Here is a 23,592-nt window from a genome sequence, read left to right as displayed (position 1 = left end):
TCTTGCACATATAGGTCTGTTGAAAACTGTAGAAATACTGTATTTTCATTTTGTCTGAGGCCCGCGGTAATGCTAAACATCGGGTTTCACTTGGGCTTTGACAGTGAGTGAGTTTAGTTTGACGCCGCACTCAGCAATACTCCAGCCTTATGGCGGCGGTCGTGAAAAAGTCGAGTCTTGACCAGACAATCCAGTGATCAGCAGCATGAGCATCGATCTGCACAAGTGGGAACCGATGACATGGACATGACCACCCCATCCCGTTAGGAGACTCCCACGACAAGTATGGGTTACCTTTTCGATTCTACCCTCGGATCTTCATGGGTATTGGGCTTTAAGAAAAAGGGATATCAGCATTCGATGTATTAACTAATTTCGGTAGTAAAAACACATGCAGGTTTAGCTAAATATAAATGTACACTGGAACCTGTCAAAGCTGCTGAACCCATTACAGTTTTCCCCCCTTAACACTTAGTTGGGATCTTGATTTCATGAAAACTGTAAAACGGATATTTTTATTAGGACACAACAATATGAAATCAAGTGGTAAATTAAACACAGACAATGGACATTGAACATATGAAGTTCTCAATATACGTCATTCAAGGTTCACGCTCCCGTCACGCCATCTTGTCCACAACAGACAGACACACCATCTTGTCCACAACAGACAGACACACCATCTTGTCCACAACAGACAGACACCCCAACAGAGCATCCTTCTGGTAATGATGGTTTGGCAGCATGAGCAAAGTATTTTTTATATCAAGGTAGCCAGTTCAAGTCGTCGAAATGTGATGAAAATGTCCCTGGTACATGTACAGTCAATAGAATCAATCATTCAATAGGAAGTAAGCAACAGAGTCACAATTCTGAAATAGCTAATCTTGGCCATAAATATTCCAGGACAATCGTTCATCGCATCCAGTGTTTGATTTATAACCATTCTATGCGGGCAGTGATGTGACATCATTGCTTTATGACGGTTAGTGCCTACAAGGAAACGTCCAGTGGGGAGTAATAAAGAAAATGTATTTCCATCTAAATAATTCTCTAGTTGATCAAGTGATTTAGGTAACTGCTTTCCACTCTATCAGTATCCTATCAGCTCTGTATTTGAGTTTTTAGGCACTTCCTGCTTTTCACCAAATAGTCAGAACAGAGATTACTGGCTTCTTTCAGGAAGTTTTCATTCAGTGTCAGGGCTTTAGGTTGAAACTGTAAAGTTTCTGTTTGTCATGACGCAGCGATAAGCCATAAATGTGACGAGAGCCGGATGTATATGTATGGCATCATAACTGACCTATGGCTTGATCTGTACAATGATAATCATATATCCGATACCTTATCCGGGCAATCGGAGTTGTATATGATAATAATAATAATAATAACAATAAATCACTTCAGGTCACAATTCTCTTGTGAACACAATTCATTCAAGGTCACAGTTCACGTAAGGTTCTCATTTTCTCATTTCTTTTAAGGTAATCATCACAAGACAAAGCAACTTTTCTGTTTATATCCACTAAAAATCAAAGGTTAAGGGGTCGGGGGCTGTTTGGTCCAGGGACAAGAAAATTCCATAATTATAGTTGCTCATAATACATTTTGACTGGGAACAAAGACACTCATCTTGAAAATAACAAGGGGAATAACTCCGACCAAGATGTAGTGATTATCCATTGCATTCACAACAGCATGAAATCTTCAAATATCTTTACTGTTCTTTCAATAGCAGTGCGAAGCACAAAATGGTGATCATGACTGTAAGCAAAGATACAATAGTGAAACCAATCATGTTTAAATATTTTGCGAGTTGTGTGTTTGTCTTCTTCAAAGGTGTTCGCTGTTTTACGAGTTTACTCTCTTGTTCATAATCTGTTTTGAAGTTGTCCTGTATCTGTCTTCTCGTGAGGCACTTTGAGTGGGAATACGCTTCTTCGGTGGTCTGATGGTAAACTTTCAAAACGAAGACTGTTATCAAAGTCGTTGCGACTTTAAGGAACATCATTGTCAAAAGATAGATGCTGAAGATGCTCACAGTATCTGACACTTCCGGTAGTCTTCCACCAATGACAGACAAGAACACTGCGTACGACAGTACTATAGAAATGCACAGTGATACCTTCTCCCCAGATTCAGGCGGAAGTAGAAACACACCAAGGTTAAGGACGGAAAGAAACATGACAGGAAGGATGTTGGTAATGATGTAGTACAGATATTTCCTTTTGAAGATGAACGTGAACTCAATCTCCGTCTGAATTATATTACCACTATATGTATGAAGAAAGGTGTCCTTGGAGTTTCCAGTGATTTCCCATTCTCCATTTCGTTGAAACAGTGAGGGTTCAATCACAACTATACCTGCAGTCATATTGACTTGCCTTATGTCTGCGACCCACTGAATGAGATTGATACTGCAAGTCTGCGTGTCAAAAGGGAAATGCCGCATGTCTAAAGAACATTTTGTACGTTTCTTCAAATCTCTAAACCACGTGATGCTTCCATTGCTGGTCACTCTTGCCTTTTCCCCGATGGGCAATATCAAAGACAGGTCATCTAATCCATTTGTCAAACTCAAGTCCGGAAACCACAGTTTCTCCATGGGTATATTTATATAATCTGTACCACCATACTCATTTGAGTTCCAGGTCAACAGGTCATCTGTCCACTGAAGTGTTAAGAATCCAGATGAATCAACTGTCTGGGTAGTTTCCTCCAAGGCTTCCACTGATGCCATGCTATAGGAAACAACAACCTCCACCGTCTCATTGGGATTCTTCCTGGGTCGGATGTACGGCTTATAATGCTCCAGAAGGTCGTTATACAATCTGTACAGAGGACCATGATCAGATCCAAGCTGAAGTCCATATGCAGCACACATACTTAGACACAGAGTTAAAGCAATAGTTTGGTCCTGCATCACGAACCAAAGGTTTACAATCAAAGTAGATGTCTGTCAAAACAGATATGTTTATAAAGTAGTTTCCTCGATGCTACAGACCAGCAGCCACACAGCGTGGCCACAATGAAAAACCAAACCTCGTTATAACTCACGCTCAACATAAAATCAATCGTTAATCAATTCGCTGTTTCACTACACACCTGTGTTCCAATACCTTGTCATCCGCTGTTTGCATATTCATGGCATAGGGTCGAATTAGAACTGTGTTTGTCCGTAGGATGGTGTCTTCTGTGTCAGCAGCCACACTAAAATGTAGCTCATATATACATGTACACCAATGCATTGATACGAATGTATCCGTTTCACCAACAGCTTATCAATATTGACAACAGAGCTACTCAATATTGTGTAAGTATAGGTCAATTAGTGACATTTTTCCCAATTGTACGGTTGTAGCTTCAGCTCAACAGAGATAATGACAACCAAGGACAGACGTGTCAGTTTCTAACCTACAAGAGATTGATGTCACACAGAAACAATTGATCGAGTATACACTGAGCTTCTGTCCAGAATTCCAAAGAACAAGAGCTATCAATTGATATGAATACATGTCAGGGTATCGGAATTGCATTCATTCGGCGCCAATTACATCAAATACCAGTGTGTTTACAATAAGCCCCCATGGTCTTCACAGCTGTGAAGATCCAAGTTAGAATTGATCAGGTTGGCATTGGTGTTGATCACTGGATCGTCTGGTGCGGACACACTTATTTAGAGACCGGCGACATATGTTTAGAGACCGGCGACATACTGCTGCCTGTGGCATTAAACAATCAACCAACAAAGAGGTTTCATGGTAGACGTGGAGAAACTTTCCAAATTTGATGCACATTTGTCTATTTTGACTTATACCATAAATTCCTAAATTACTTCGGGTGAACAACCCACTAGACCTAGTATATGTTTATGAAGGATGGGACCATAGTTATTCATAAACACACGCTCTGTCATCTTATCACATAATGACAGTCACTAGATTGTCTATTCCAGACTCGATCTGTTTCCAGACAATATGATACATGTGTAATACTCCGGATACAAATGTATAACAAATTATAAATCGACTCTTAGGCGATTTCCTATGGACGTGGAAAAGGTTTGGTCGCTTCTGTTCAAATCACTTTAAACACTGATGCAGTGCAAAGAAGCAAGCGGTTGTGTGTGTACTGTTTGAACCGAACACACTACCTCACCTGAGCACGCGAGTGCTTCGCGCCTTATAGAATTTCCTCACGTGTTGCAGTTTTTATTACCTGGTGAACTTTAACAAATACAGCAGTGGTTATATCGTATCTCGAAACCATCCTGTCCATTAACCAACTCCAGACGTGAAACTTATGGCTGAATAGCAACGTTTCCCCTGGGAAGCGTGACAGGATTGGCACAAACGTTTACATGATAAGCAACTGATATTGATATGATTACACGATGCCATTTAGAAAGTGGTCAAATGCAACAGCCTAGGTTGGTTTTGTGTGCTGGCGATTAGGTGCCTGACTCTGAGGGTGCGGGTTCGAATCCCAGATGGGACTCAACCCAAACAGTACTAGATAAGCAACTGATATTGATACTGTAGCAAGCCATGACGTGAATATAAAAATGTTGTAAGTGCTAGAAACACCACAAAAATAACATTTTTCAAAAAAGTTGAAAGAATTATTGCTTTGTTGAGTGCGACATGGATTTATTTGTACTTTAATTCATGTAATTGTAACATTTATCATTCAAAACATCAATAAAGGTACTGTTTTGATAAGAATATCTTGATAAGAAAAACGTTTTGGATTTTAAAGGAAAACGGGTTATTGGGTAAAATTTCAACTTTTTACATTTTACATTTTGAAATATCAGCCGGTGTAATACATGTGGGGCTACTTCTACTTTATAATGACCTCTGCTGGAAATGTGTAGCCCTACTTGTCACAATATATGCCAAAACATCTCGGTAGTCCTCAAACTGCAGGACATGTCATGTGTGCAGTGAGGTTGTATAAAGCATGAGGGCCAACTGCAGGTGTGCAACGTGATCGATTGTTCCAGTCTCTGTCCAAGAAAGAGAATTATCAGTCAATGATACGTCCTTTCATTGTCTATAAAAGTTGGTCCCTCAAAGCCAGCGTAGGACTACAGTCAAGTGATGACTGCCATGTTGAAACTAAGATTGAACCGGGAATCACTCAGTAAAAGAACTACATTTGAACAACAAATAACAAAGAAATGTGATGTAACAAACAACTGCGTTCTTAAATTAACTATTGTCACAAATTATTAGAAAGTTATGCCTAAGGCAGTGCAGACCCCGAGGTAGTGCAATACAAGGGCAGTAAATACAGCAATACAGACGGTAACGGGGGATATTCCTCTCTCGGGAGCAGTAATCCAACTTGCAAAATAGCTCTAGCAGATGGGTATACCGGTCGTTCCACATAGTGCTGGCCTTGAGCCGTCATGTGAGATAAGAGGCAAGAGTTAACTCCCCTTATGTACCGACGCAGTAGATGCCACAACATTCAAATCTCTGGTGCAGAGTAGTCCATAGGGTTGTAGTACTTTCCAGAACTACGCTAAATATAGCACGAGTCATAATATAGTACACTACTGACCCTCGCTGAACATCGCCTGTGCAATGTATTATACATGGGACAATATTACATCGTAGATAGCATCACTGACACAGTAGAACAGCCAGTACTTGATAGTGTTGTCGTCGATACTGATACTGAGCAGATCCCAGGACAGAACACTTATGACAGATCTTGAGGGACACTTCAATGAATGATTTCTTAATGCCAAGACCGTTAATACTTCTAAAGGGAGCAATATTTGCGTTTATTTCCCCCACCTATTGTGTACAAACCCCTGTAGCCCCTCAACCCAACAGTCTATAACATTCCCTGTCTTTCACAACTGCACCAGTGTTACAGTAAAGTATAACTTCAACTGACCCCAGAATTTAAAAAAAAAATGGACGTCATTGCATGGGATGAAGTTGTATATTTCCACTGTACCGATGCATATATTAAAGTCGGGGCGGCGGGATAGCATGGTGGTTAAAGCGTTCTCTCGTCACACCGAAGACCCGGGTTCGGTTCCCCATATGGTTGCAACGCGTGAAGCTCATTTCTGGCGTCCCTTGAAGTGATATTGCTGAAATATTGCTAATATCGGCGTAAAACTCACTCAGTCACCCACTCACTCAAGCGAAGTCATACTACAAGTACTGACGGGTATGCTGTAATAATGTCATCCAGCAGGGAACACGAAGTCATACTACAAGTACTGACGGGCAGCAGGGAGCACGAAGTCATACTACAAGTACTGACGGGTATGCTGTAATAATGTCATGCAGTAGGGAACACGACGTCATACTACAAGTACTGACGGGTATGCTGTAATAATGTCATGCCCTTCGACATACCAACTGACTAAATGTTTGCAGCGCATTTACTCCTGAAAGAGAATGCAACTTTCATCACAATTTGTTTGCTTTGGGTTTTTTTTTATTCTTCAAATGAAAACGATGGAAAGGGAAATGATCTCCACGCACCAGCTATTTGCGTGCATCAGAAAACACAGTGTAAAAGGATTCTTCTATGGCACTCATTAACTACACATTAGCCGGTGAATATGCCATTCTGGAATGTTATTGTAACGGCAATCTGTTTATACATGTAATCAATATGTTTCATAACCTGAGACTAATTATGTAGAAACGCCCTAAGGGGTTTTATTATAGGTAACCTCGTTATGTTCATCAATATACCACCAGTTCCTGAATGCGATGTAAAAACAATTGTAAATGGAATGTTTGAGGAAGTGCTTTCTTTCAAGATTCCAAACATAATTATTCGATGATATTGTTCAGAAGTTGTGTGATCATGGATACACTTGTGGTTGAATCTTGTATATTTCTACAACAATTTTACAACAAAGACGACGTTAGTTTCAAATCACTATTATTGGTTTGAATTACATGTGAGTATGCACATTACATGAAACACCGAGACAAGTAGGGTCAACGCTCATCGCGTCACGCACGTGCATTTGTTTCTCTGCTCGACAAGTCCTAGTGCTCAGGCGAGAGTCATCTCCTTTGGACCAGTCATTGTATTAGTCATAGGGAGCATATCTTAGAGAGCAATCATTTATCAACTTTACAATTCCGCTTGACTCGGTTCATGACCGTGGATAGCATTAATAACAATAGCACAAGACTAAATACATGCACAAAGTAGAATTCATTTGAGGTAATAGTACACAATACCAAAGTGATTATCTGTAATGTAATGTATTCACAAAACACGCATCGCAAGTCATGAGGCATGAAGGACAAAGGTCCATGGGAAATGGTATGTCGTTTCGATAAAATACCTGTCCCTGGCAATATTTACAAGCTTTTGTCTGTCACAAATGGGAGCAAAGATGTAGTGTTTGCTCAGCTCTCCACACTTCTGTATATGACGTACAATATTAAATGATAGCAGATGTTAACGGTATGTCTTCCTGTTAATGATAACGTCACACTAATCAACATTTAAATCGCTGAACATAGATTTCAACTTGCATCCTTAAATTAGGCTACATGTAGGCCGCAGTTTTATTTTCTGCGTGTCTCATCGACCTCTCAAGAGGCCTCGTCTACACTGAACTTCCAACAACTGACAACACACTTCAATCAGTCTATCAACCCGAATCAAGACTGGTTTGCTGGTTAAGGTGTATCAAGCCTTGCATCACAGTAATTGCTAATCCGTAACACAAATGGTTAATTCACAACGATACAACGAGAAAAAACAGCACTGTAAATGATTTGTTTTTACCAAGACATGAACTACCAGAAATAATATTGTAATAATTGCATGGTGTGAATGCCTGACAAGACATATAATTAATTCAATATGTACTGCTGGCACTATAGCTTCGTGCAAGTTTTCATAGTTTTCAGCAAAACCATGACACCGCTCTGCAAAGACAACGTGAACATATCTTTGACACATGCAAGACGTTCCATACATAGAATATCATAGGACAGTAACGTTACAGAGACACCATTTTCAAAACATGACGTCAACTTTCCAACTACTGAGGGTCCAGGTATGACCTGAAATCAACGACCTATGCTTGACCGAAGAGGCGACTATTGGATGTGTGTGTTGGGATGTCACAGCTTAGTGACTGAGTGAGTTTAGCTGACATAATATCAATACACATGTGGACAATCAACACACTTTATTCCATAACAGTCACGAACAAGGTCTCTATGAACATAATCGTGAAGGTGCCAAAAATACGTCTTGCTTTATAAATTCTCTGTGGAGCGATAATGTAGGACAAAGCTGTGGCATTATGTGAAGACACAATCTTCGAGTACATGATATTGAACCCGGGTCTTCAGTGTACCGAGCGGACGCACTAACCTCTAGGCTACCCAAATGCCACGACGTACGTAATGTGTATGGTATTCTGCCATTTGTATGCGTTGATGCTCACGACGTCTTTCATTGCGTCTTTCCGCATGTACCGGAAATATTAGTCAAAAGAGTTATGCTGTGTATTATCATATTATATCATATGATATGCAGCGTTAAACATCTATCACAGAACCATAACATCTGTGGACAACCGTTGTCCTATTTCTCAATACTTAAACTATGTGCCACTTTGCTACTACCGCTGTACTAGAGTAGCCATGCGTTGAGTGAGTGAGTGGGTGAGTGAGTGAGTGAGTATGGTTTAACGCCGTTTTTAGCAACATTCCAGCAATAACAAGGCGGGCGACACCTGAAATGGGCTTCACACATTGTATCCATGTGGGGAATCCAACCAGGGTCCCTAACGTGATGATGGAACGCTTTAACTCAGCCGCACCGTCATGAGTTGAAGAAACTAAAAAATGTAGCAGTTATTCAAGAAGGAGCCGCATTGCAACATGAAACAAGACGAAACAAAATTCAATCCAGCGAGAGAAAGCGTTTTCTTTAGATAATCCCTGACACTCATTTCAATAATGTAATGTACTGAAATATTGACTATTGCCTTCAAACTCTTTGATAATAACACATCTCCGTTTTAGCCTCACCCAGCTTGTAATCATTTTCATATATTCTTTTATAGTTTTAACTGATAACAAAAGTATTTTGCTTCTCTAAGCATAACTTCTTATTGGATACTTATACATGCTAATTATGAACATAACGTCTGTACATATGTAATGTTACGGTTGAGAATTTACCGTGACAAACAATGTAAGAAACCCCCTGTGAACCAGCAAAACAGAACAAAGACATGTCTGAAACATTCAAATATTGTATTGTTATGCAACGAGAGCAAAGTACACACAGTCACAATTCAATAGTCACAATGCAGATTTCAAATGCAATACAAGTGAGACAAAATCTAAGGCAATAGGTCACAAAATGTATAGTATAGCAAACTCACCAAAGTCTTGGTGTGAGAGAAAGAGTAGTGCAGAATGTAACACGGCGAGCGGTCTGACAACAGTAGATGAAGCGTTGGCAGAGGCAGAATGATAAACTCCAGCAAATGAATATGAATGTGTGTATCTGTGTCCCTCACAACACGGCAGCTAGCTTTTATATACATGTTCAGTCGTTTCCCGAAAGTGCTAGCACCTACGGCCATCGCCAACACTGCAGAATGCCCTCGAAACAATGTCTCCCGGAAATAAACAAACAGGAAGTCAAGGGCAGATAATTCCCGGATAAGCCTGCTGCCAAAATCATAAAAATGCCGATCACCTATTATACGAAATGTCACCCATCAATATTCATTATTCAAAACTCATTGTCACCCAATAATAATTATTACTGAATTAATAACGAAATATACAGAAAATACACACTCGTAACAGTACATATAATATTCATAGATTTCACGGGTAGTGGGAGATGAAGAGTACAGGAGTAGAGATGGAAACTCACAAATTAGACACCCAGGAAAATCAGTGAATGAGTCTCACGCCGCTTTTAACTGGGCAAATCTGACGGCGTGGGGACACCAGAAATGGGCTTCACACGTTGTACCCAAGCGGGAATCGAACCCTGTTCCTAGGAGTGACGAAAGAACGACTCAAACACTCTACTACTCCAGGGCCGCTTATCCAGTTCAAAAACTACTTGGTTTCTATAATGTAAGATTTGCGGACTTGATGCATCGTGTCTTTTGAAAAGATATAACTCGTCTTTGTACTGCAAAAAGTCATAAGATGTTTTTTCTTTAATAACAAAATCTGTACCAAACAAGCCAGGGCCTGGCGTAAAGAGCATAGATACAAAGATATATAGGAAACGATTATTTTGGGATCGGTAGGATTCGCAGTTACGAATCTGTTGCTCATCCAACACTGGGTTCTCTGACCCGGACTCATGGCACTAATCAAACACCTACTACAGTGTAAATAATAGCACAAAACACACAATAGAGACAGAAACTGTCAAGAAGAATATAACGACGAAACCGATTTTGTTTAAATTGTTTGCCAGCTCCTTGTTCCCCTTCTGTAATGTCTTCTTATCTAAACTATTGGAGAGAGTGTGACTGTGTTGGTCATTGGGATCTTGTGGGGAATACTTTTCTTCCGAATCTTTATGGTAAGCATTCAACACTAAAACTGTCCACAAAGTTGTAGCTACTTTGACGAACATCATTGTCAGAAGATAGATGCTGAAGATGCTCACAGTATCTGACACTTCCGGTAGACTTCCACCAATGACAGACAAGAACACAGCGTACGACAGTACTATAGAAATGCACAGCGATACCTTCTCCCCAGATTCAGGCGGAAGTAGAAATACACCAAGGTTAAGGACGGAGAGAAGCATGACGGGAAGGATGTTGGTGATGATGTAGAACAGATATTTCCTCCTGAAGACGAATGTGAAAACCATCTCAGTCTGGACGAAGCCATTGGGGTATTTGTGAACGATTGTTTCCATCAGTTTGTCAATGATTTCCCATTCTCCGTTTCGTTGAAATAATGACGATTGAATATGGACCCCAACGGCTGTCATATTCACCTGCATAATGTCTGATATCCACTGGAAAAGAGTGATATTACACAGCTGGGTGTCAAATGGAAACGTGGACATGTCTATTGGACATTTTGTCCGTCTATTCATCCCATGGTACCATTGAATCCAGCCATCGTTGTTCACCCTTGCTTGGTCTCCGTTGGGAAGAATCAACGAAATATCGTCTATTCCATTTGTCAAGCTCACGTCCGGAAACCACAGTCTCTTCACGGGTATATTTATAAACTGTATACCACCATAATCACTACAGTTCCAGGTCAACAGGTCATCTTTCCATTCAAATCGGATGACAGCAGATGAAGCAACTGTCTGAGTAGCTTCCTCCAAGACTTCCACTGATGCCATGCTATAGGAAACCACAACCTCCACCGTCTCATTGGGATTCCTCCTGGGTCGGATGTACGGCTTGTAGTGCTCCAGAAGGTCGTTATACAATCTGTACAGAGGACCCTGATCCATAGCAGACTGAAGACCAAGCGTATCAGACAGACACAGACAAAGGATGAATTTTAGGTACATGTTAATCATCTAAGGGTCACACAGTGTTAATTGGGCATTCACCCACCAGCAGATATTGGTAAAATAATTGTGCTCAGTGACTTGAAACCAGCGTCATATGGCACTGATGGCACATATGGTAATCAGCGTTTGACCAGGAGAAATCGAGGTATCGAGGTATCATCATCTGTCTCAAACATTTGAAAGTAGTACAACAGTACTGGTGATCACTAAAAGTTAAAAACACTTTGGCGTTACAGTCGACGTCAGGGGACATATGAAGAAGCTTTAGTTTTCATCTAATTTATATAGTCGTACATAGTTTAGTAGCCCCAAGCTTCATTTTGTCACAGCAGTGAATGAATATCAATATCCTTTATACACACTATTTACACGACGTTGTTGGTACTTTTTATGTTAATCGATTGGTTTTAGGTATCTCTAGCTGTTTTCAGGCAGATCATCCGAAATGCAATAATGTCCAGACGTAGATGATTGCACTGTGATTACTCAAATATTGAAAGTTTCCTTCGTAAATGTTTACACTGGAGTGATGCCCCGATACACCCTACACGTTTCAGTTTCTGAATGAAAGATCACATAAATTACAAGCCGTTCCTATGGTGATTATTATTACGTATTCTGTACAACGCAGGATACGGGCAACACAACAACGTCTGGTTATTCTGACAACATCCTACCATTCAGGGCACTGGGATTGAGAAAATACAGAATCACACCTTGCCGCCCCCAGGGATAGCTAACCATACCATCTCAGAAATGGAACAAGTGAATTTGGACCGAAACTAAAAGCATAACACGGCGTGGGGTCCTTTTGATTCTGAAATTCAATCATCCCAATGTGCAGGCCCAAAAGAGTCATGGTATCATTAAACGGGTAGTTAAAAGCAACATTACCTGACACAAAAGCGGGCCTTTGAGGCTCTTAACAATTATCCCATCTACTTAACGAATATCGCAAAGATCCGACCATCAGCGGTTTAACAAATTTCGCACAATAACTTAATCTACAAACGAGGATCACAATTTCAGCATCACTCATTGTCACTAACAGTTAAAACTATTGAGGCAGCGACTTTTGCACTTTAGCTTGGCATTTACACCTGTTTGTTTGACACTTGCTGTGTCTATAGCAGACACACCTCACAAATCCCTACCCACCACATCTAGATGAAATGAAACTTCATGAAACTTCATGAACTTAATTGTTTTTACACAAAGCGACGCGAAATAGCTGATCCTCTTAGTTATTTCACGAATTTTTAGACAAGTCATTTCACAATCTCACAAACGTATACACCGATAACAATTAACAAATGCAAACATCAATTCCGATGGGTATTTCTGAACATGGTAAAAGCTGCCTGTCGTTATGTATTTTACTCTTATAACACATAATGCAGACACAAGATATTGTCATCTAAATGCATATGGATCTACAAATTCGATGAATAGCAAAGAAGCTATGTATTGTCAATAGGACATTTTGCCCAAACTAGTGCTGTAAACTACGTGTTTAATTCGCGGTAACATTCACAATGATGGCCATTAATGAAAGGCCTGTTTCCACACACTTGTGCATGCCCAAAGCGTTAACACATACAGTGAACGGGTTCAACTAAATTTAGTTTGTTATAGCCGTATATATGCATTTGGGCTGGTAACACGTCTATTAATACTCTACATAAACAAACTGGTGACAAGAGATGTTCGCGAAAGTGAGTGAGTTTAGGTTTACGTCAGGTATGTCTTGAGAATAAAGACGGATTCAGGAAGCATCACTGAGTTTGACTTGAGTACACGATCATTGCGTAGTGAACGGCCATGATGCGTGGCCACTCATCTAACAAAATCTCTGGTCACCTGATGTTCAACGACGCACAGATTGTATCATCGTTAGAATGTTAAACTATTCACATCCTTCAACATATAAAATAGCAATAGTTGTGGCAACCGTTTTTTTATATCCCCTATTTTTGTAGATATTATTACGTGAATAACAAGTCTTGCACATATAGGTCTGTTGAAAACTGTAGAAATATTGTATTTTTATTTTTGACTGAGGCCCGCGGTAATGCTAAACATATGGGCTTTGACAGTGAGTGAGTTTAGTTTGACGCCGCACTCAGTAATACTCCAGCCTTATGGCGGCGGTCGTGTAAAAAATCGAGTCTTGACTAGACAATCCAGTGATCAGCAGCATGAGCATCGATCTGCACAAGTGGGAACCGATGACATGGACATGCCCACCCGATCCCGTTAGGAGCCTCCCACGACAAGTATGGGTTACCTTTTCGATTCTACCCTCGGATCTTCATGGGTATTGGGCTTTAAGAGAAAAGGATATCAGCATTCGCTGTATTAACTAATTTCGGTAGTAAAAGCACATGCAGGTTTAGCTAAATATAAATGTACACTGGAACCTGTCAAAGCTGCTGAACCCATTACAGTTTTCCCCCCTTAACACTTAGTTGGGATCTTGATTTCATGAAAACTGTAAAACGGATATTTTTATTAGGACACAACAATATGAAATCAAGTCGTAAATTAAACACAGACTTTCAAGGTTCACGCTCCCGTCACGCCATCTTGTCCACAACAGACAGACACACCATCTTGTCCACAACAGACAGACACACCATCTTGTCCACAACAGACAGACACACCATCTTGTCCACAACAGACAGACACACCATCTTGTCCACAACAGACAGACACACCATCTAGTCCACAACAGACAGACACACCATCTTGTCCACAACAGACAGACACACCATCTTGTCCACAACAGACAGACACACCATCTTGTCCCCAACAGACAGACACACCATCTAGTCCACAACAGACAGACACACCATCTTGTCCACAACAGACAGACACACCATCTTGTCCACAACAGACAGACACACCATCTTGTCCACAACAGACAGACACACCTTCTAGTCCACAACAGACAGACACACCATCTTGTCCACAACAGACAGACACACCATCTTGTCCACAACAGACAGACACACCATCTAGTCCACAACAGACAGACACCCCAACAGAGCATCCTTCTGGTAATGATGGTTTGGCAGCATGAGCAAAGTATTTTTTATATCAAGGTAGCCAGTTCAAGTCTTCGAAATGTGATGAAAATGTCCCTGGTAGATGTACAGTCAATAGAATCAATCATTCAATAGGAAGTAAGCAACAGAGTAACAATTCTGAAATAGCTAATCTTGGCCATAAATGTTCCAGGACAATCGTTCATCGCATCCAGTGTTTGATTTATAACCATTCTATGCGGGCAGTGATGTGACATCATTGCTTTATGACGGTTAGTGCCTACAAAGAAACGTCCAGTGGGGAGTAATAAAGAAAACGTATTTCCATCTAAATAATTCTCTAGTTGATCAAGTGATTTAGGTAACTGCTTTCCACTCTATCAGTATCCTATCAGCTCTGTATTTGAGTCTTTAGGCACTTCCTGCTTTTCACCAAATAGTCAGAACAGAGATTACAGGCTTCTTTAAGGAAGTTTTCATTCAGTGTCAGGGCTTTAGGTTGAAACTGTAAAGTTTCTGTTTGTCATGACGCAGCGATAAGCCATAAATGTGACGAGAGCCGGATGTATATGTATGGCATCATAACTGACCTATGGCTTGATCTGTACAATGATAATCATATATCCGGTACCTTAACCGGGCAATCGGAGTTGTATATGATAATAATAATAATAATAACAATAAATCACTTCAGGTCACAATTCTCTTGTGAACACAATTCATTCAAGGTCACAATTCACGTAAGGTTCTCATTTTCTCATTTCTTTTAAGGTAATCATCACAAGACAAAGCAACTTTTCTGTTTATATCCACTAAAAATCAAAGGTTAAGGGGTCGGGGGCTGTTTGGTCCAGGGACAAGAAAATTCCATAATTATAGTTGCTCATAATACATTTTGACTGGGAACAAAGACACTCATCTTGAAAATAACAAGGGGAATAACTCCGACCAAGATGTAGTGATTATCCATTGCATTCACAATAGCATGAAATCTTCAAATATCTTTACTGTTCTTTCAATAGCAGTGCGAAGCACAAACTGGTGATCATGACTGTAAGTAAAGATACAATAGTGAAACCAATCTTGTTTAAATATTTTGCGAGTTGTGTGTTTGTCTTCTTCAAAGGTGTTCGCTGTTTTACGAGTTTACTCTCTTGTTCATAATCTGTTTTGAAGTTGTCCTGTATCTGTCTTCTCGTGAGGCACTTTGAGTGGGAATACGCTTCTTCGGTGGTCTGATGGTAAACTTTCAAAACGAAGACTGTTATCAAAGTCGTTGCGACTTTAAGGAACATCATTGTCAAAAGATAGATGCTGAAGATGCTCACAGTATCTGACACTTCCGGTAGACTTCCACCAATGGCAGACAAGAACACTGCGTACGACAGCACTATGGAAATGCACAGTGATACCTTCTCCCCAGATTCAGGCGGAAGTAGAAACACACCAAGGTTAAGGACGGAAAGAAACATGACAGGAAGGATGTTGGTAATGATGTAGTACAGATATTTCCTTTTGAAGATGAACGTGAACTCAATCTCCGTCTGAATTTTATTACCACTATATGTATGAAGAAAGGTGTCCTTGGAGTTTCCAGTGATTTCCCATTCTCCATTTCGTTGAAACAGTGAGGGTTCAATCACAACTATACCTGCAGTCATATTGACTTGCCTTATGTCTGCGACCCACTGAATGAGATTGATACTGCACGTCTGCGTGTCAAAAGGGAAATGCCGCATGTCTAAAGAACATTTTGTACGTTTCTTCAAATCTCTAAACCACGTGATACTTCCATTGCTGGTCACTCTTGCCTTTTCCCCGATGGGCAATATCAAAGACAGGTCATCTAATCCATTTGTCAAACTCAAGTCCGGAAACCACAGTTTCTCCATGGGTATATTTATATAATCTATACCACCATACTCATTTGAGTTCCAGGTCAACAGGTCATCTGTCCACTGAAGTGTTAAGAATCCAGATGAATCAACTGTCTGGGTAGTTTCCTCCAAGGCTTCCACTGATGCCATGCTATAGGAAACCACAACCTCCACCGTCTCATTGGGATTCCTCCTGGGTCGGATGTACGGTTTGTAGTGCTGCAGAAGGTCGTTATACAATCTGTACAGAGGGCCATGATCAGATCCAAGCTGAAGTCCATATGCAGCACACATACTTAGACACAGAGTTAAAGCAATAGTTTGGTCCTGCATCACGAACCAAAGGTTTACAATCAAAGTAGATGTCTGTCAAAACAGATATGTTTATAAAGTAGTTTTCTCGATGCTACAGACCAGAAGTACCCATGGACGCAGCCACACAGCGTGGCCACAATGAAAAACCAAACCTCGTTATAACTCACGCTCAACATAAAATCAATCGTTAATCAATTCGCTGTTTCACTACACACCTGTGTTCCAATACCTTGTCATCCGGTGTTTGCATATTCATGGCATAGGGTCGAATTAGAACTGTGTTTGTCCGTAGGATAGTGTCTTCTGTGTCAGCAGCCACACTAAAATGTAGCTCATATATAAATGTACACCAATGCATTGATACGAATGTATCCGTTTCACCAACAGCTTATCAATATTGACAACAGAGCTACTCACTATTGTGTAAGTATAGGTCAATTAGTGACATTTTTCCCAATTGTACGGTTGTAGCTTCAGCTCAACAGAGATAATGACAACCAAGGACAGACGTGTCAGTTTCTAACCTACAAGAGATTGATGTCACACAGAAACAATTGATCGCGTATACACTGAGCTTCTGTCCAGAATTCCAAAGCACGGGAGCTAACAACTAATATGAATACGTGTCAGGGTATCGGAATTGCATTCATTCGGCGCCAATTACATCAAATACCAATGTGTTTACCCATAAGCCCCCGTGGTCTTCACAGCTGTGAAGATCCAAGTTAGAATTGATCAGGTTGGCATTGGTGTTGATCACTGGATCGTCTGGTGCGGACACACTTATTTAGAGGCGACATATGTTTAGAGACCGGCGACATACTGCTGCCTGTGGCATTAAACAATCAACCAACAACGGACCAAGAGGTTTCATGGTAGACGTGGAGAAACTTTCCAGATTTGATGCACATCTGTCTATTTTGATTTATACCATAAATTCCTAAATTACTTCGGGTGAACAACCCACTAGACCCAGCATATGTATATGAAGGATGGGACCATAGTTATTCATAAACACACGCTCTGTCATCTTATCACATAATGACAGTCACTAGATTGTCTATTCCAGACTCGATCTGTTTCCAAACAATATGATACATGTGTAATACTCCTGATACAAATGTATAACAAATTATAAATCGACTCTTACGCGATTTCCTATGGACGTGGAAAAGGTTTGCTCGCTTCTCTTCAAATCACTTTAAACACTGATGCAGTGCAAAGAAGCAAGCGGTTATGTGTGTACTGTTTGAACCGAACACACTACCTCGCCTGAGCACACGAGTGCTTCGCGCCTTATAGAATTTCCTCACGTGTTGCAGTTTTTATTACCTGGTGAACTTTAACAAATACAGCAGTGGTTATATCGTATCTCGAAACCATCCTGTCCATTAACCAACTCCAGACGTGAAACTTATGGCTGAATAACAACGTTTCCCCTGGGAAGCGTGACAGGATTGGCACAAACGTTTAGATGATAAGCAACTGATATTCATATGATTACACGATGCCATTTAGAAAGTGGTCAAATGCAACAGCCTAGGTTGACTTTGTGTGCTGGCGATTAGGTGCCTGACTCTGAGGGTGCGGGTTCGAATCCCAGATGGGACTCAACCCAAAAAGTACTAGATAAGCAACTGATATTGATACTGTAGCAAGCCATGACGTGAATATAAAAATGTTGTAAGTGCTAGAAACACCACAAAAATAACATTTTTCAAAAAAGTTGAAAGAATTATTGCTTTGTTGAGTGCGACATGGATTTATTTGTACTTTAATTCATGTAATTGTAACATTTATCATTCAAAACATCAATAAAGGTACTGTTTTGATAAGAATATCTTCATAAGAAAAACGTTTTGGATTTTAAAGGAAAACGGGTTATTGGGTAAAGTTTCAACTTTTTACATTTTACATTTTGAAATATCAGCCGGTGTAATACATGTGGGGCTACTTCTACTTTATAATGACCTCTGCTGGAAATGTGTAGCCCTACTTGTCACAATATATGCCAAAACATCTCGGTAGTCCTCAAACTGCAGGACATGTCATGTGTGCAGTGAGATTGTAAAGCATGAGGGCCACCTGCAGGTGTGCAACGTGATCGATTGTTCCAGTCTCTGTCCAAGAAAGAGAATTATCAGTCAATGATACGTCCTTTCATTGTCTATAAAAGTTGGTCCCTCAAAGCCAGCGTAGGACTACAGTCAAGTGATGACTGCCATGTTGAAACTAAGATTGAACCGGGAATCACTCAGTAAAAGAACTACATTTGAACAACAAATAACAAAGAAATGTGATGTAACAAACAACTGCGTTCTTAAATTAACTATTGTCACAAATTATTAGAAAGTTATGCCTAAGGCAGTGCAGACCCCGAGGTAGTGCAATACAAGGGCAATAAATACAGCAATACAGAGGGTAACGGGGGATATTCCTCTCTCGGGAGCAGTAATCCAACTTGCAAAATAGCTCTAGCAGATGGGTATACCGGTCGTTCCACATAGTGCTGGTCTTGAGCCGTCATGTGAGATAAGAGGCAAGAGTTAGCTCCCCCTATGTACCGACGCAGTAGATGCCACAACATTCAAATCTCTGGTGCAGAGTAGTCCATAGGGTTGTAGTACTTTCCAGAACTACGCTAAATATAGCACGAGTCATAATATAGTACACTACTGACCCTCGCTGAACATCGCCTGTGCAATGTATTATACATGGGACAATATTACATCGTAGATAGCATCACTGACACAGTAGAACAGCCAGTACTTGATAGTGTTGTCGTCGATACTGATACTGAGCAGATCCCAGGACAGAACACTTATGACAGATCTTGAGGGACACTTCAATGAATGATTTCTTAATGCCAAGACCGTTAATACTTCTAAAGGGAGCAATATTTGCGTTTATTTCCCCCACCTATTGTGTACAAACCCCTGTAGCCCCTCAACCCAACAGTCTATAACATTCCCTGTCTTTCACAACTGCACCAGTGTTACAGTAAAGTATAACTTCAACTGACCCCAGAATTTAAAAAAAAATGGACGTCATTGCATGGGATGAAGTTGTATATTTCCACTGTACCGATGCATATATTAAAGTCGGGGCGGCGGGATAGCATGGTGGTTAAAGCGTTCTCTCGTCACACCGAAGACCCGGGTTCGGTTCCCCATATGGTTGCAACGCGTGAAGCTCATTTCTGGCGTCCCTTGCAGTGATATTGCTGAAATATTGCTAATATCGGCGTAAAACTCACTCAGTCACCCACTCACTCAAGCGAAATCATACTACAAGTACTGACGGGTATGCTGTAATAATGTCATGCAGCAGGGAACACGAAGTCATACTACAAGTACTGACGGGTATGCTGTAATAATGTCATGCCCTTCGACATACCAACTGACTAAATGTTTGCAGCGCATTTACTCCTGAAAGAGAATGCAACTTTCATCACAATTTGTTTGCTTTGGGTTTTTTTTTATTCCTCAAATGAAAACGATGGAAAGGGAAATGATCTCCACGCACCAGCTATTTGCGTGCATCAGAAAACACAGTGTAAAAGGATTCTTCTATGGCACTCATTAACTACACATTAGCCGGTGAATATGCCATTCTGGAATGTTATTGTAACGGCAATCTGTTTATACATGTAATCAATATGTTTTATAACCTGAGACTAATTATGTAGAAACCCTAATGGGTTTTATTATAGGTAATCTCGTTATGTTCATCAATATACCACCAGTTCCTGAATGCGATGTAAAAACAATTGTAAATGGAATGTTTGAGGAAGTGCTTTCTTTCAAGATTCCAAACATAATTATTCGATGATATTGTTCAGAAGTTGTGTGATCATGGATATACTTGTGGTTGAATCTTGTATATTTCTACAACAATTTTACAACAAAGACGACGTTAGTTTCAAATCACTATTATTGGTTTGAATTACATGTGAGTATGCACATTACATGAAACACCGAGACAAGTAGGGTCAACGCTCATCGCGTCACGCACGTGCATTTGTTTCTCTGCTCGACAAGTCCTAGTCCTCAGGCGAGAGTCATCTCCTTTGGACCAGTCATTGTATTAGTCATAGGGAGCATATCTTAGAGAGCAATCATTTATCAACTTTACAATTCCGCTTGACTCGGTTCATGACCGTGGATAGCATTAATAACAATAGCACAAGACTAAATACATGCACAAAGTAGAATTCATTTGAGGTAATAGTACACAATACCAAAGTGATTATCTGTAATGTATTCACAAAACACGCATCGCAAGTCATGAGGCATGAAGGACAAAGGTCCATGGGAAATGGTATGTCGTTTCGATAAAATACCTGTCCCTGGCAATATTTACAAGCTTTTGTCTGTCACAAATGGGAGCAAAGATGTAGTGTTTGCTCAGCTCTCCACACTTCTGTATATGACGTACAATATTAAATGATAGCAGATGTTAACGGTATGTCTTCCTGTTAATGATAACGTCACACTAATCAACATTTAAATCGCTGAACATAGATTTCAACTTGCATCCTTAAATTAGGCTACATGTAGGCCGCAGTTTTATTTTCTGCGTGTCTCATCGACCTCTCAAGAGGCCTCGTCTACACTGAACTTCCAACAACTGACAACACACTTCAATCAGTCTATCAACCCGAATCAAGACTGGTTTGCTGGTTAAGGTGTATCAAGCCTTGCATCACAGTAATTGCTAATCCGTAACACAAATGGTTAATTCACAACGATACAACGAGAAAAAACAGCACTGTAAATGATTTGTTTTTACCAAGACATGAACTACCAGAAATAATATTGTAATAATTGCATGGTGTGAATGCCTGACAAGACATATAATTAATTCAATATGTACTGCTGGCACTATAGCTTCGTGCAAGTTTTCATAGTTTTCAGCAAAACCATGACACCGCTCTGCAAAGACAACGTGAACATATCTTTGACACATGCAAGACGTTCCATACATAGAATATCATAGGACAGTAACGTTACAGAGACACCATTTTCAAAACATGACGTCAACTTTCCAACTACTGAGGGTCCAGGTATGACCTGAAATCAACGACCTATGCTTGACCGAAGAGGCGACTATTGGATGTGTGTGTTGGGATGTCACAGCTTAGTGACTGAGTGAGTTTAGCTGACATAATATCAATACACATGTGGACAATCAACACACTTTATTCCATAACAGTCACGAACAAGGTCTTTATGAACATAATCGTGAAGGTGCCAAAAATACGTCTTGCTTTATAAATTCTCTGTGGAGCGATAATGTAGGACAAAGCTGTGGCATTATGTGAAGACACAATCTTCGAGTACATGATATTGAACCCGGGTCTTCAGTGTACCGAGCGGACGCACTAACCTCTAGGCTACCCAAATGCCACGACGTACGTAATGTGTATGGTATTCTGCCATTTGTATGCGTTGATGCTCACGACGTCTTTCATTGCGTCTTTCCGCATGTACCGGAAATATTACTCAAAAGAGTTATGCTGTGTATTATCATATTATATCATATGATATGCAGCGTTAAACATCTATCACAGAACCATAACATCTGTGGACAACCGTTGTCCTATTTCTCAATACTTAAACTATGTGCCACTTTGCTACTACCGCTGTACTAGAGTAGCCATGCGTTGAGTGAGTGAGTGGGTGAGTGAGTGAGTGAGTATGGTTTAACGCCGTTTTTAGCAACATTCCAGCAATAACAAGGCGGGCAACACCTCAAATGGGCTTCACACATTGTATCCATGTGGGGAATCCAACCAGGGTCCCTAACGTGATGATGGAACGCTTTAACTCAGCCGCACCGTCATGAGTTGAACAAACTAAAAAATGTAGCAGTTATTCAAGAAGGAGCCGCATTGCAACATGAAACAAGACGAAACAAAATTCAATCCAGCGAGAGAAAGCGTTTTCTTTAGATAATCCCTGACACTCATTTCAATAATGTAATGTACTGAAATATTGACTATTGCCTTCAAACTCTTTGATAATAACACATCTCCGTTTTAGCCTCACCCAGCTTGTAATCATTTTCATATATTCTTTTATAGTTTTAACTGATAACAAAAGTATTTTGCTTCTCTAAGCATAACTTCTTATTGGATACTTATACATGCTAATTATGAACATAACGTCTGTACATATGTAATGTTACGGTTGAGAATTTACCGTGACAAACAATGTAAGAAACCCCTTGTGAACCAGCAAAACAGAACAAAGACATGTCTGAAACATTCAAATATTGTATTGTTATGCAACGAGAGCAAAGTACACACAGTCACAATTCAATAGTCACAATGCAGATTTCAAATGCAATACAAGTGAGACAAAATCTAAGGCAATAGGTCACAAAATGTATAGTATAGCAAACTCACCAAAGTCTTGGTGTGAGAGAAAGAGTAGTGCAGAATGTAACACGGCGAGCGGTCTGACAACAGTAGATGAAGCGTTGGCAGAGGCAGAATGATAAACTCCAGCAAATGAATATGAATGTGTGTATCTGTGTCCCTCACAACACGGCAGCTAGCTTTTATATACATGTTCAGTCGTTTCCCGAAAGTGCTAGCACCTACGGCCATCGCCAACACTGCAGAATGCCCTCGAAACAATGTCTCCCGGAAATAAACAAACAGGAAGTCAAGGGCAGATAATTCCCGGATGAGCCTGCTGCCAAAATCATAAAAATGCCGATCACCTATTATACGAAATGTGACCCATCAATATTCATTATTCAAAACTCATTGTCACCCAATAATAATTATTACTGAATTAATAACGAAA

General features: G+C 40.3%; 3 protein-coding genes across 3 annotated transcripts; all 3 read right to left on the bottom strand.

The window, feature by feature from the left end:
- Window positions 1-1,717: 1,717 nt before the first annotated feature.
- Window positions 1,718-9,607, bottom strand: LOC137267840 (acetylcholine receptor subunit alpha-like). The gene is made up of 2 exons (XM_067802270.1): window positions 9,602-9,607; window positions 1,718-2,956 (listed from the first exon to the last, which is right to left on the bottom strand). Exons 1-2 carry the CDS (start codon window positions 9,605-9,607, stop codon window positions 1,718-1,720), a joined length of 1,245 nt encoding a protein of 414 aa, XP_067658371.1.
- A 764-nt stretch (window positions 9,608-10,371) lies between these two features.
- LOC137267839 (neuronal acetylcholine receptor subunit beta-3-like) lies at window positions 10,372-11,535 on the bottom strand. The gene has a single exon (XM_067802269.1). It carries the CDS (start codon window positions 11,533-11,535, stop codon window positions 10,372-10,374), a length of 1,164 nt encoding a protein of 387 aa, XP_067658370.1.
- Window positions 11,536-15,589: 4,054 nt separating this feature from the next.
- Window positions 15,590-23,390, bottom strand: LOC137267837 (acetylcholine receptor subunit alpha-like). The gene is made up of 2 exons (XM_067802268.1): window positions 23,385-23,390; window positions 15,590-16,828 (listed from the first exon to the last, which is right to left on the bottom strand). The coding sequence occupies exons 1-2, from the start codon at window positions 23,388-23,390 to the stop codon at window positions 15,590-15,592; spliced, it is 1,245 nt and encodes a 414-aa protein (XP_067658369.1).
- Window positions 23,391-23,592: the final 202 nt, after the last annotated feature.

This window comes from Haliotis asinina, chromosome 16 (genome assembly GCF_037392515.1).
Source record: "Haliotis asinina isolate JCU_RB_2024 chromosome 16, JCU_Hal_asi_v2, whole genome shotgun sequence".
NCBI lineage: Eukaryota > Metazoa > Mollusca > Gastropoda > Lepetellida > Haliotidae > Haliotis > Haliotis asinina.
Note: the sequence above shows the minus strand (reverse complement) of the source record. Positions and strands in the feature narration are given on the sequence as shown.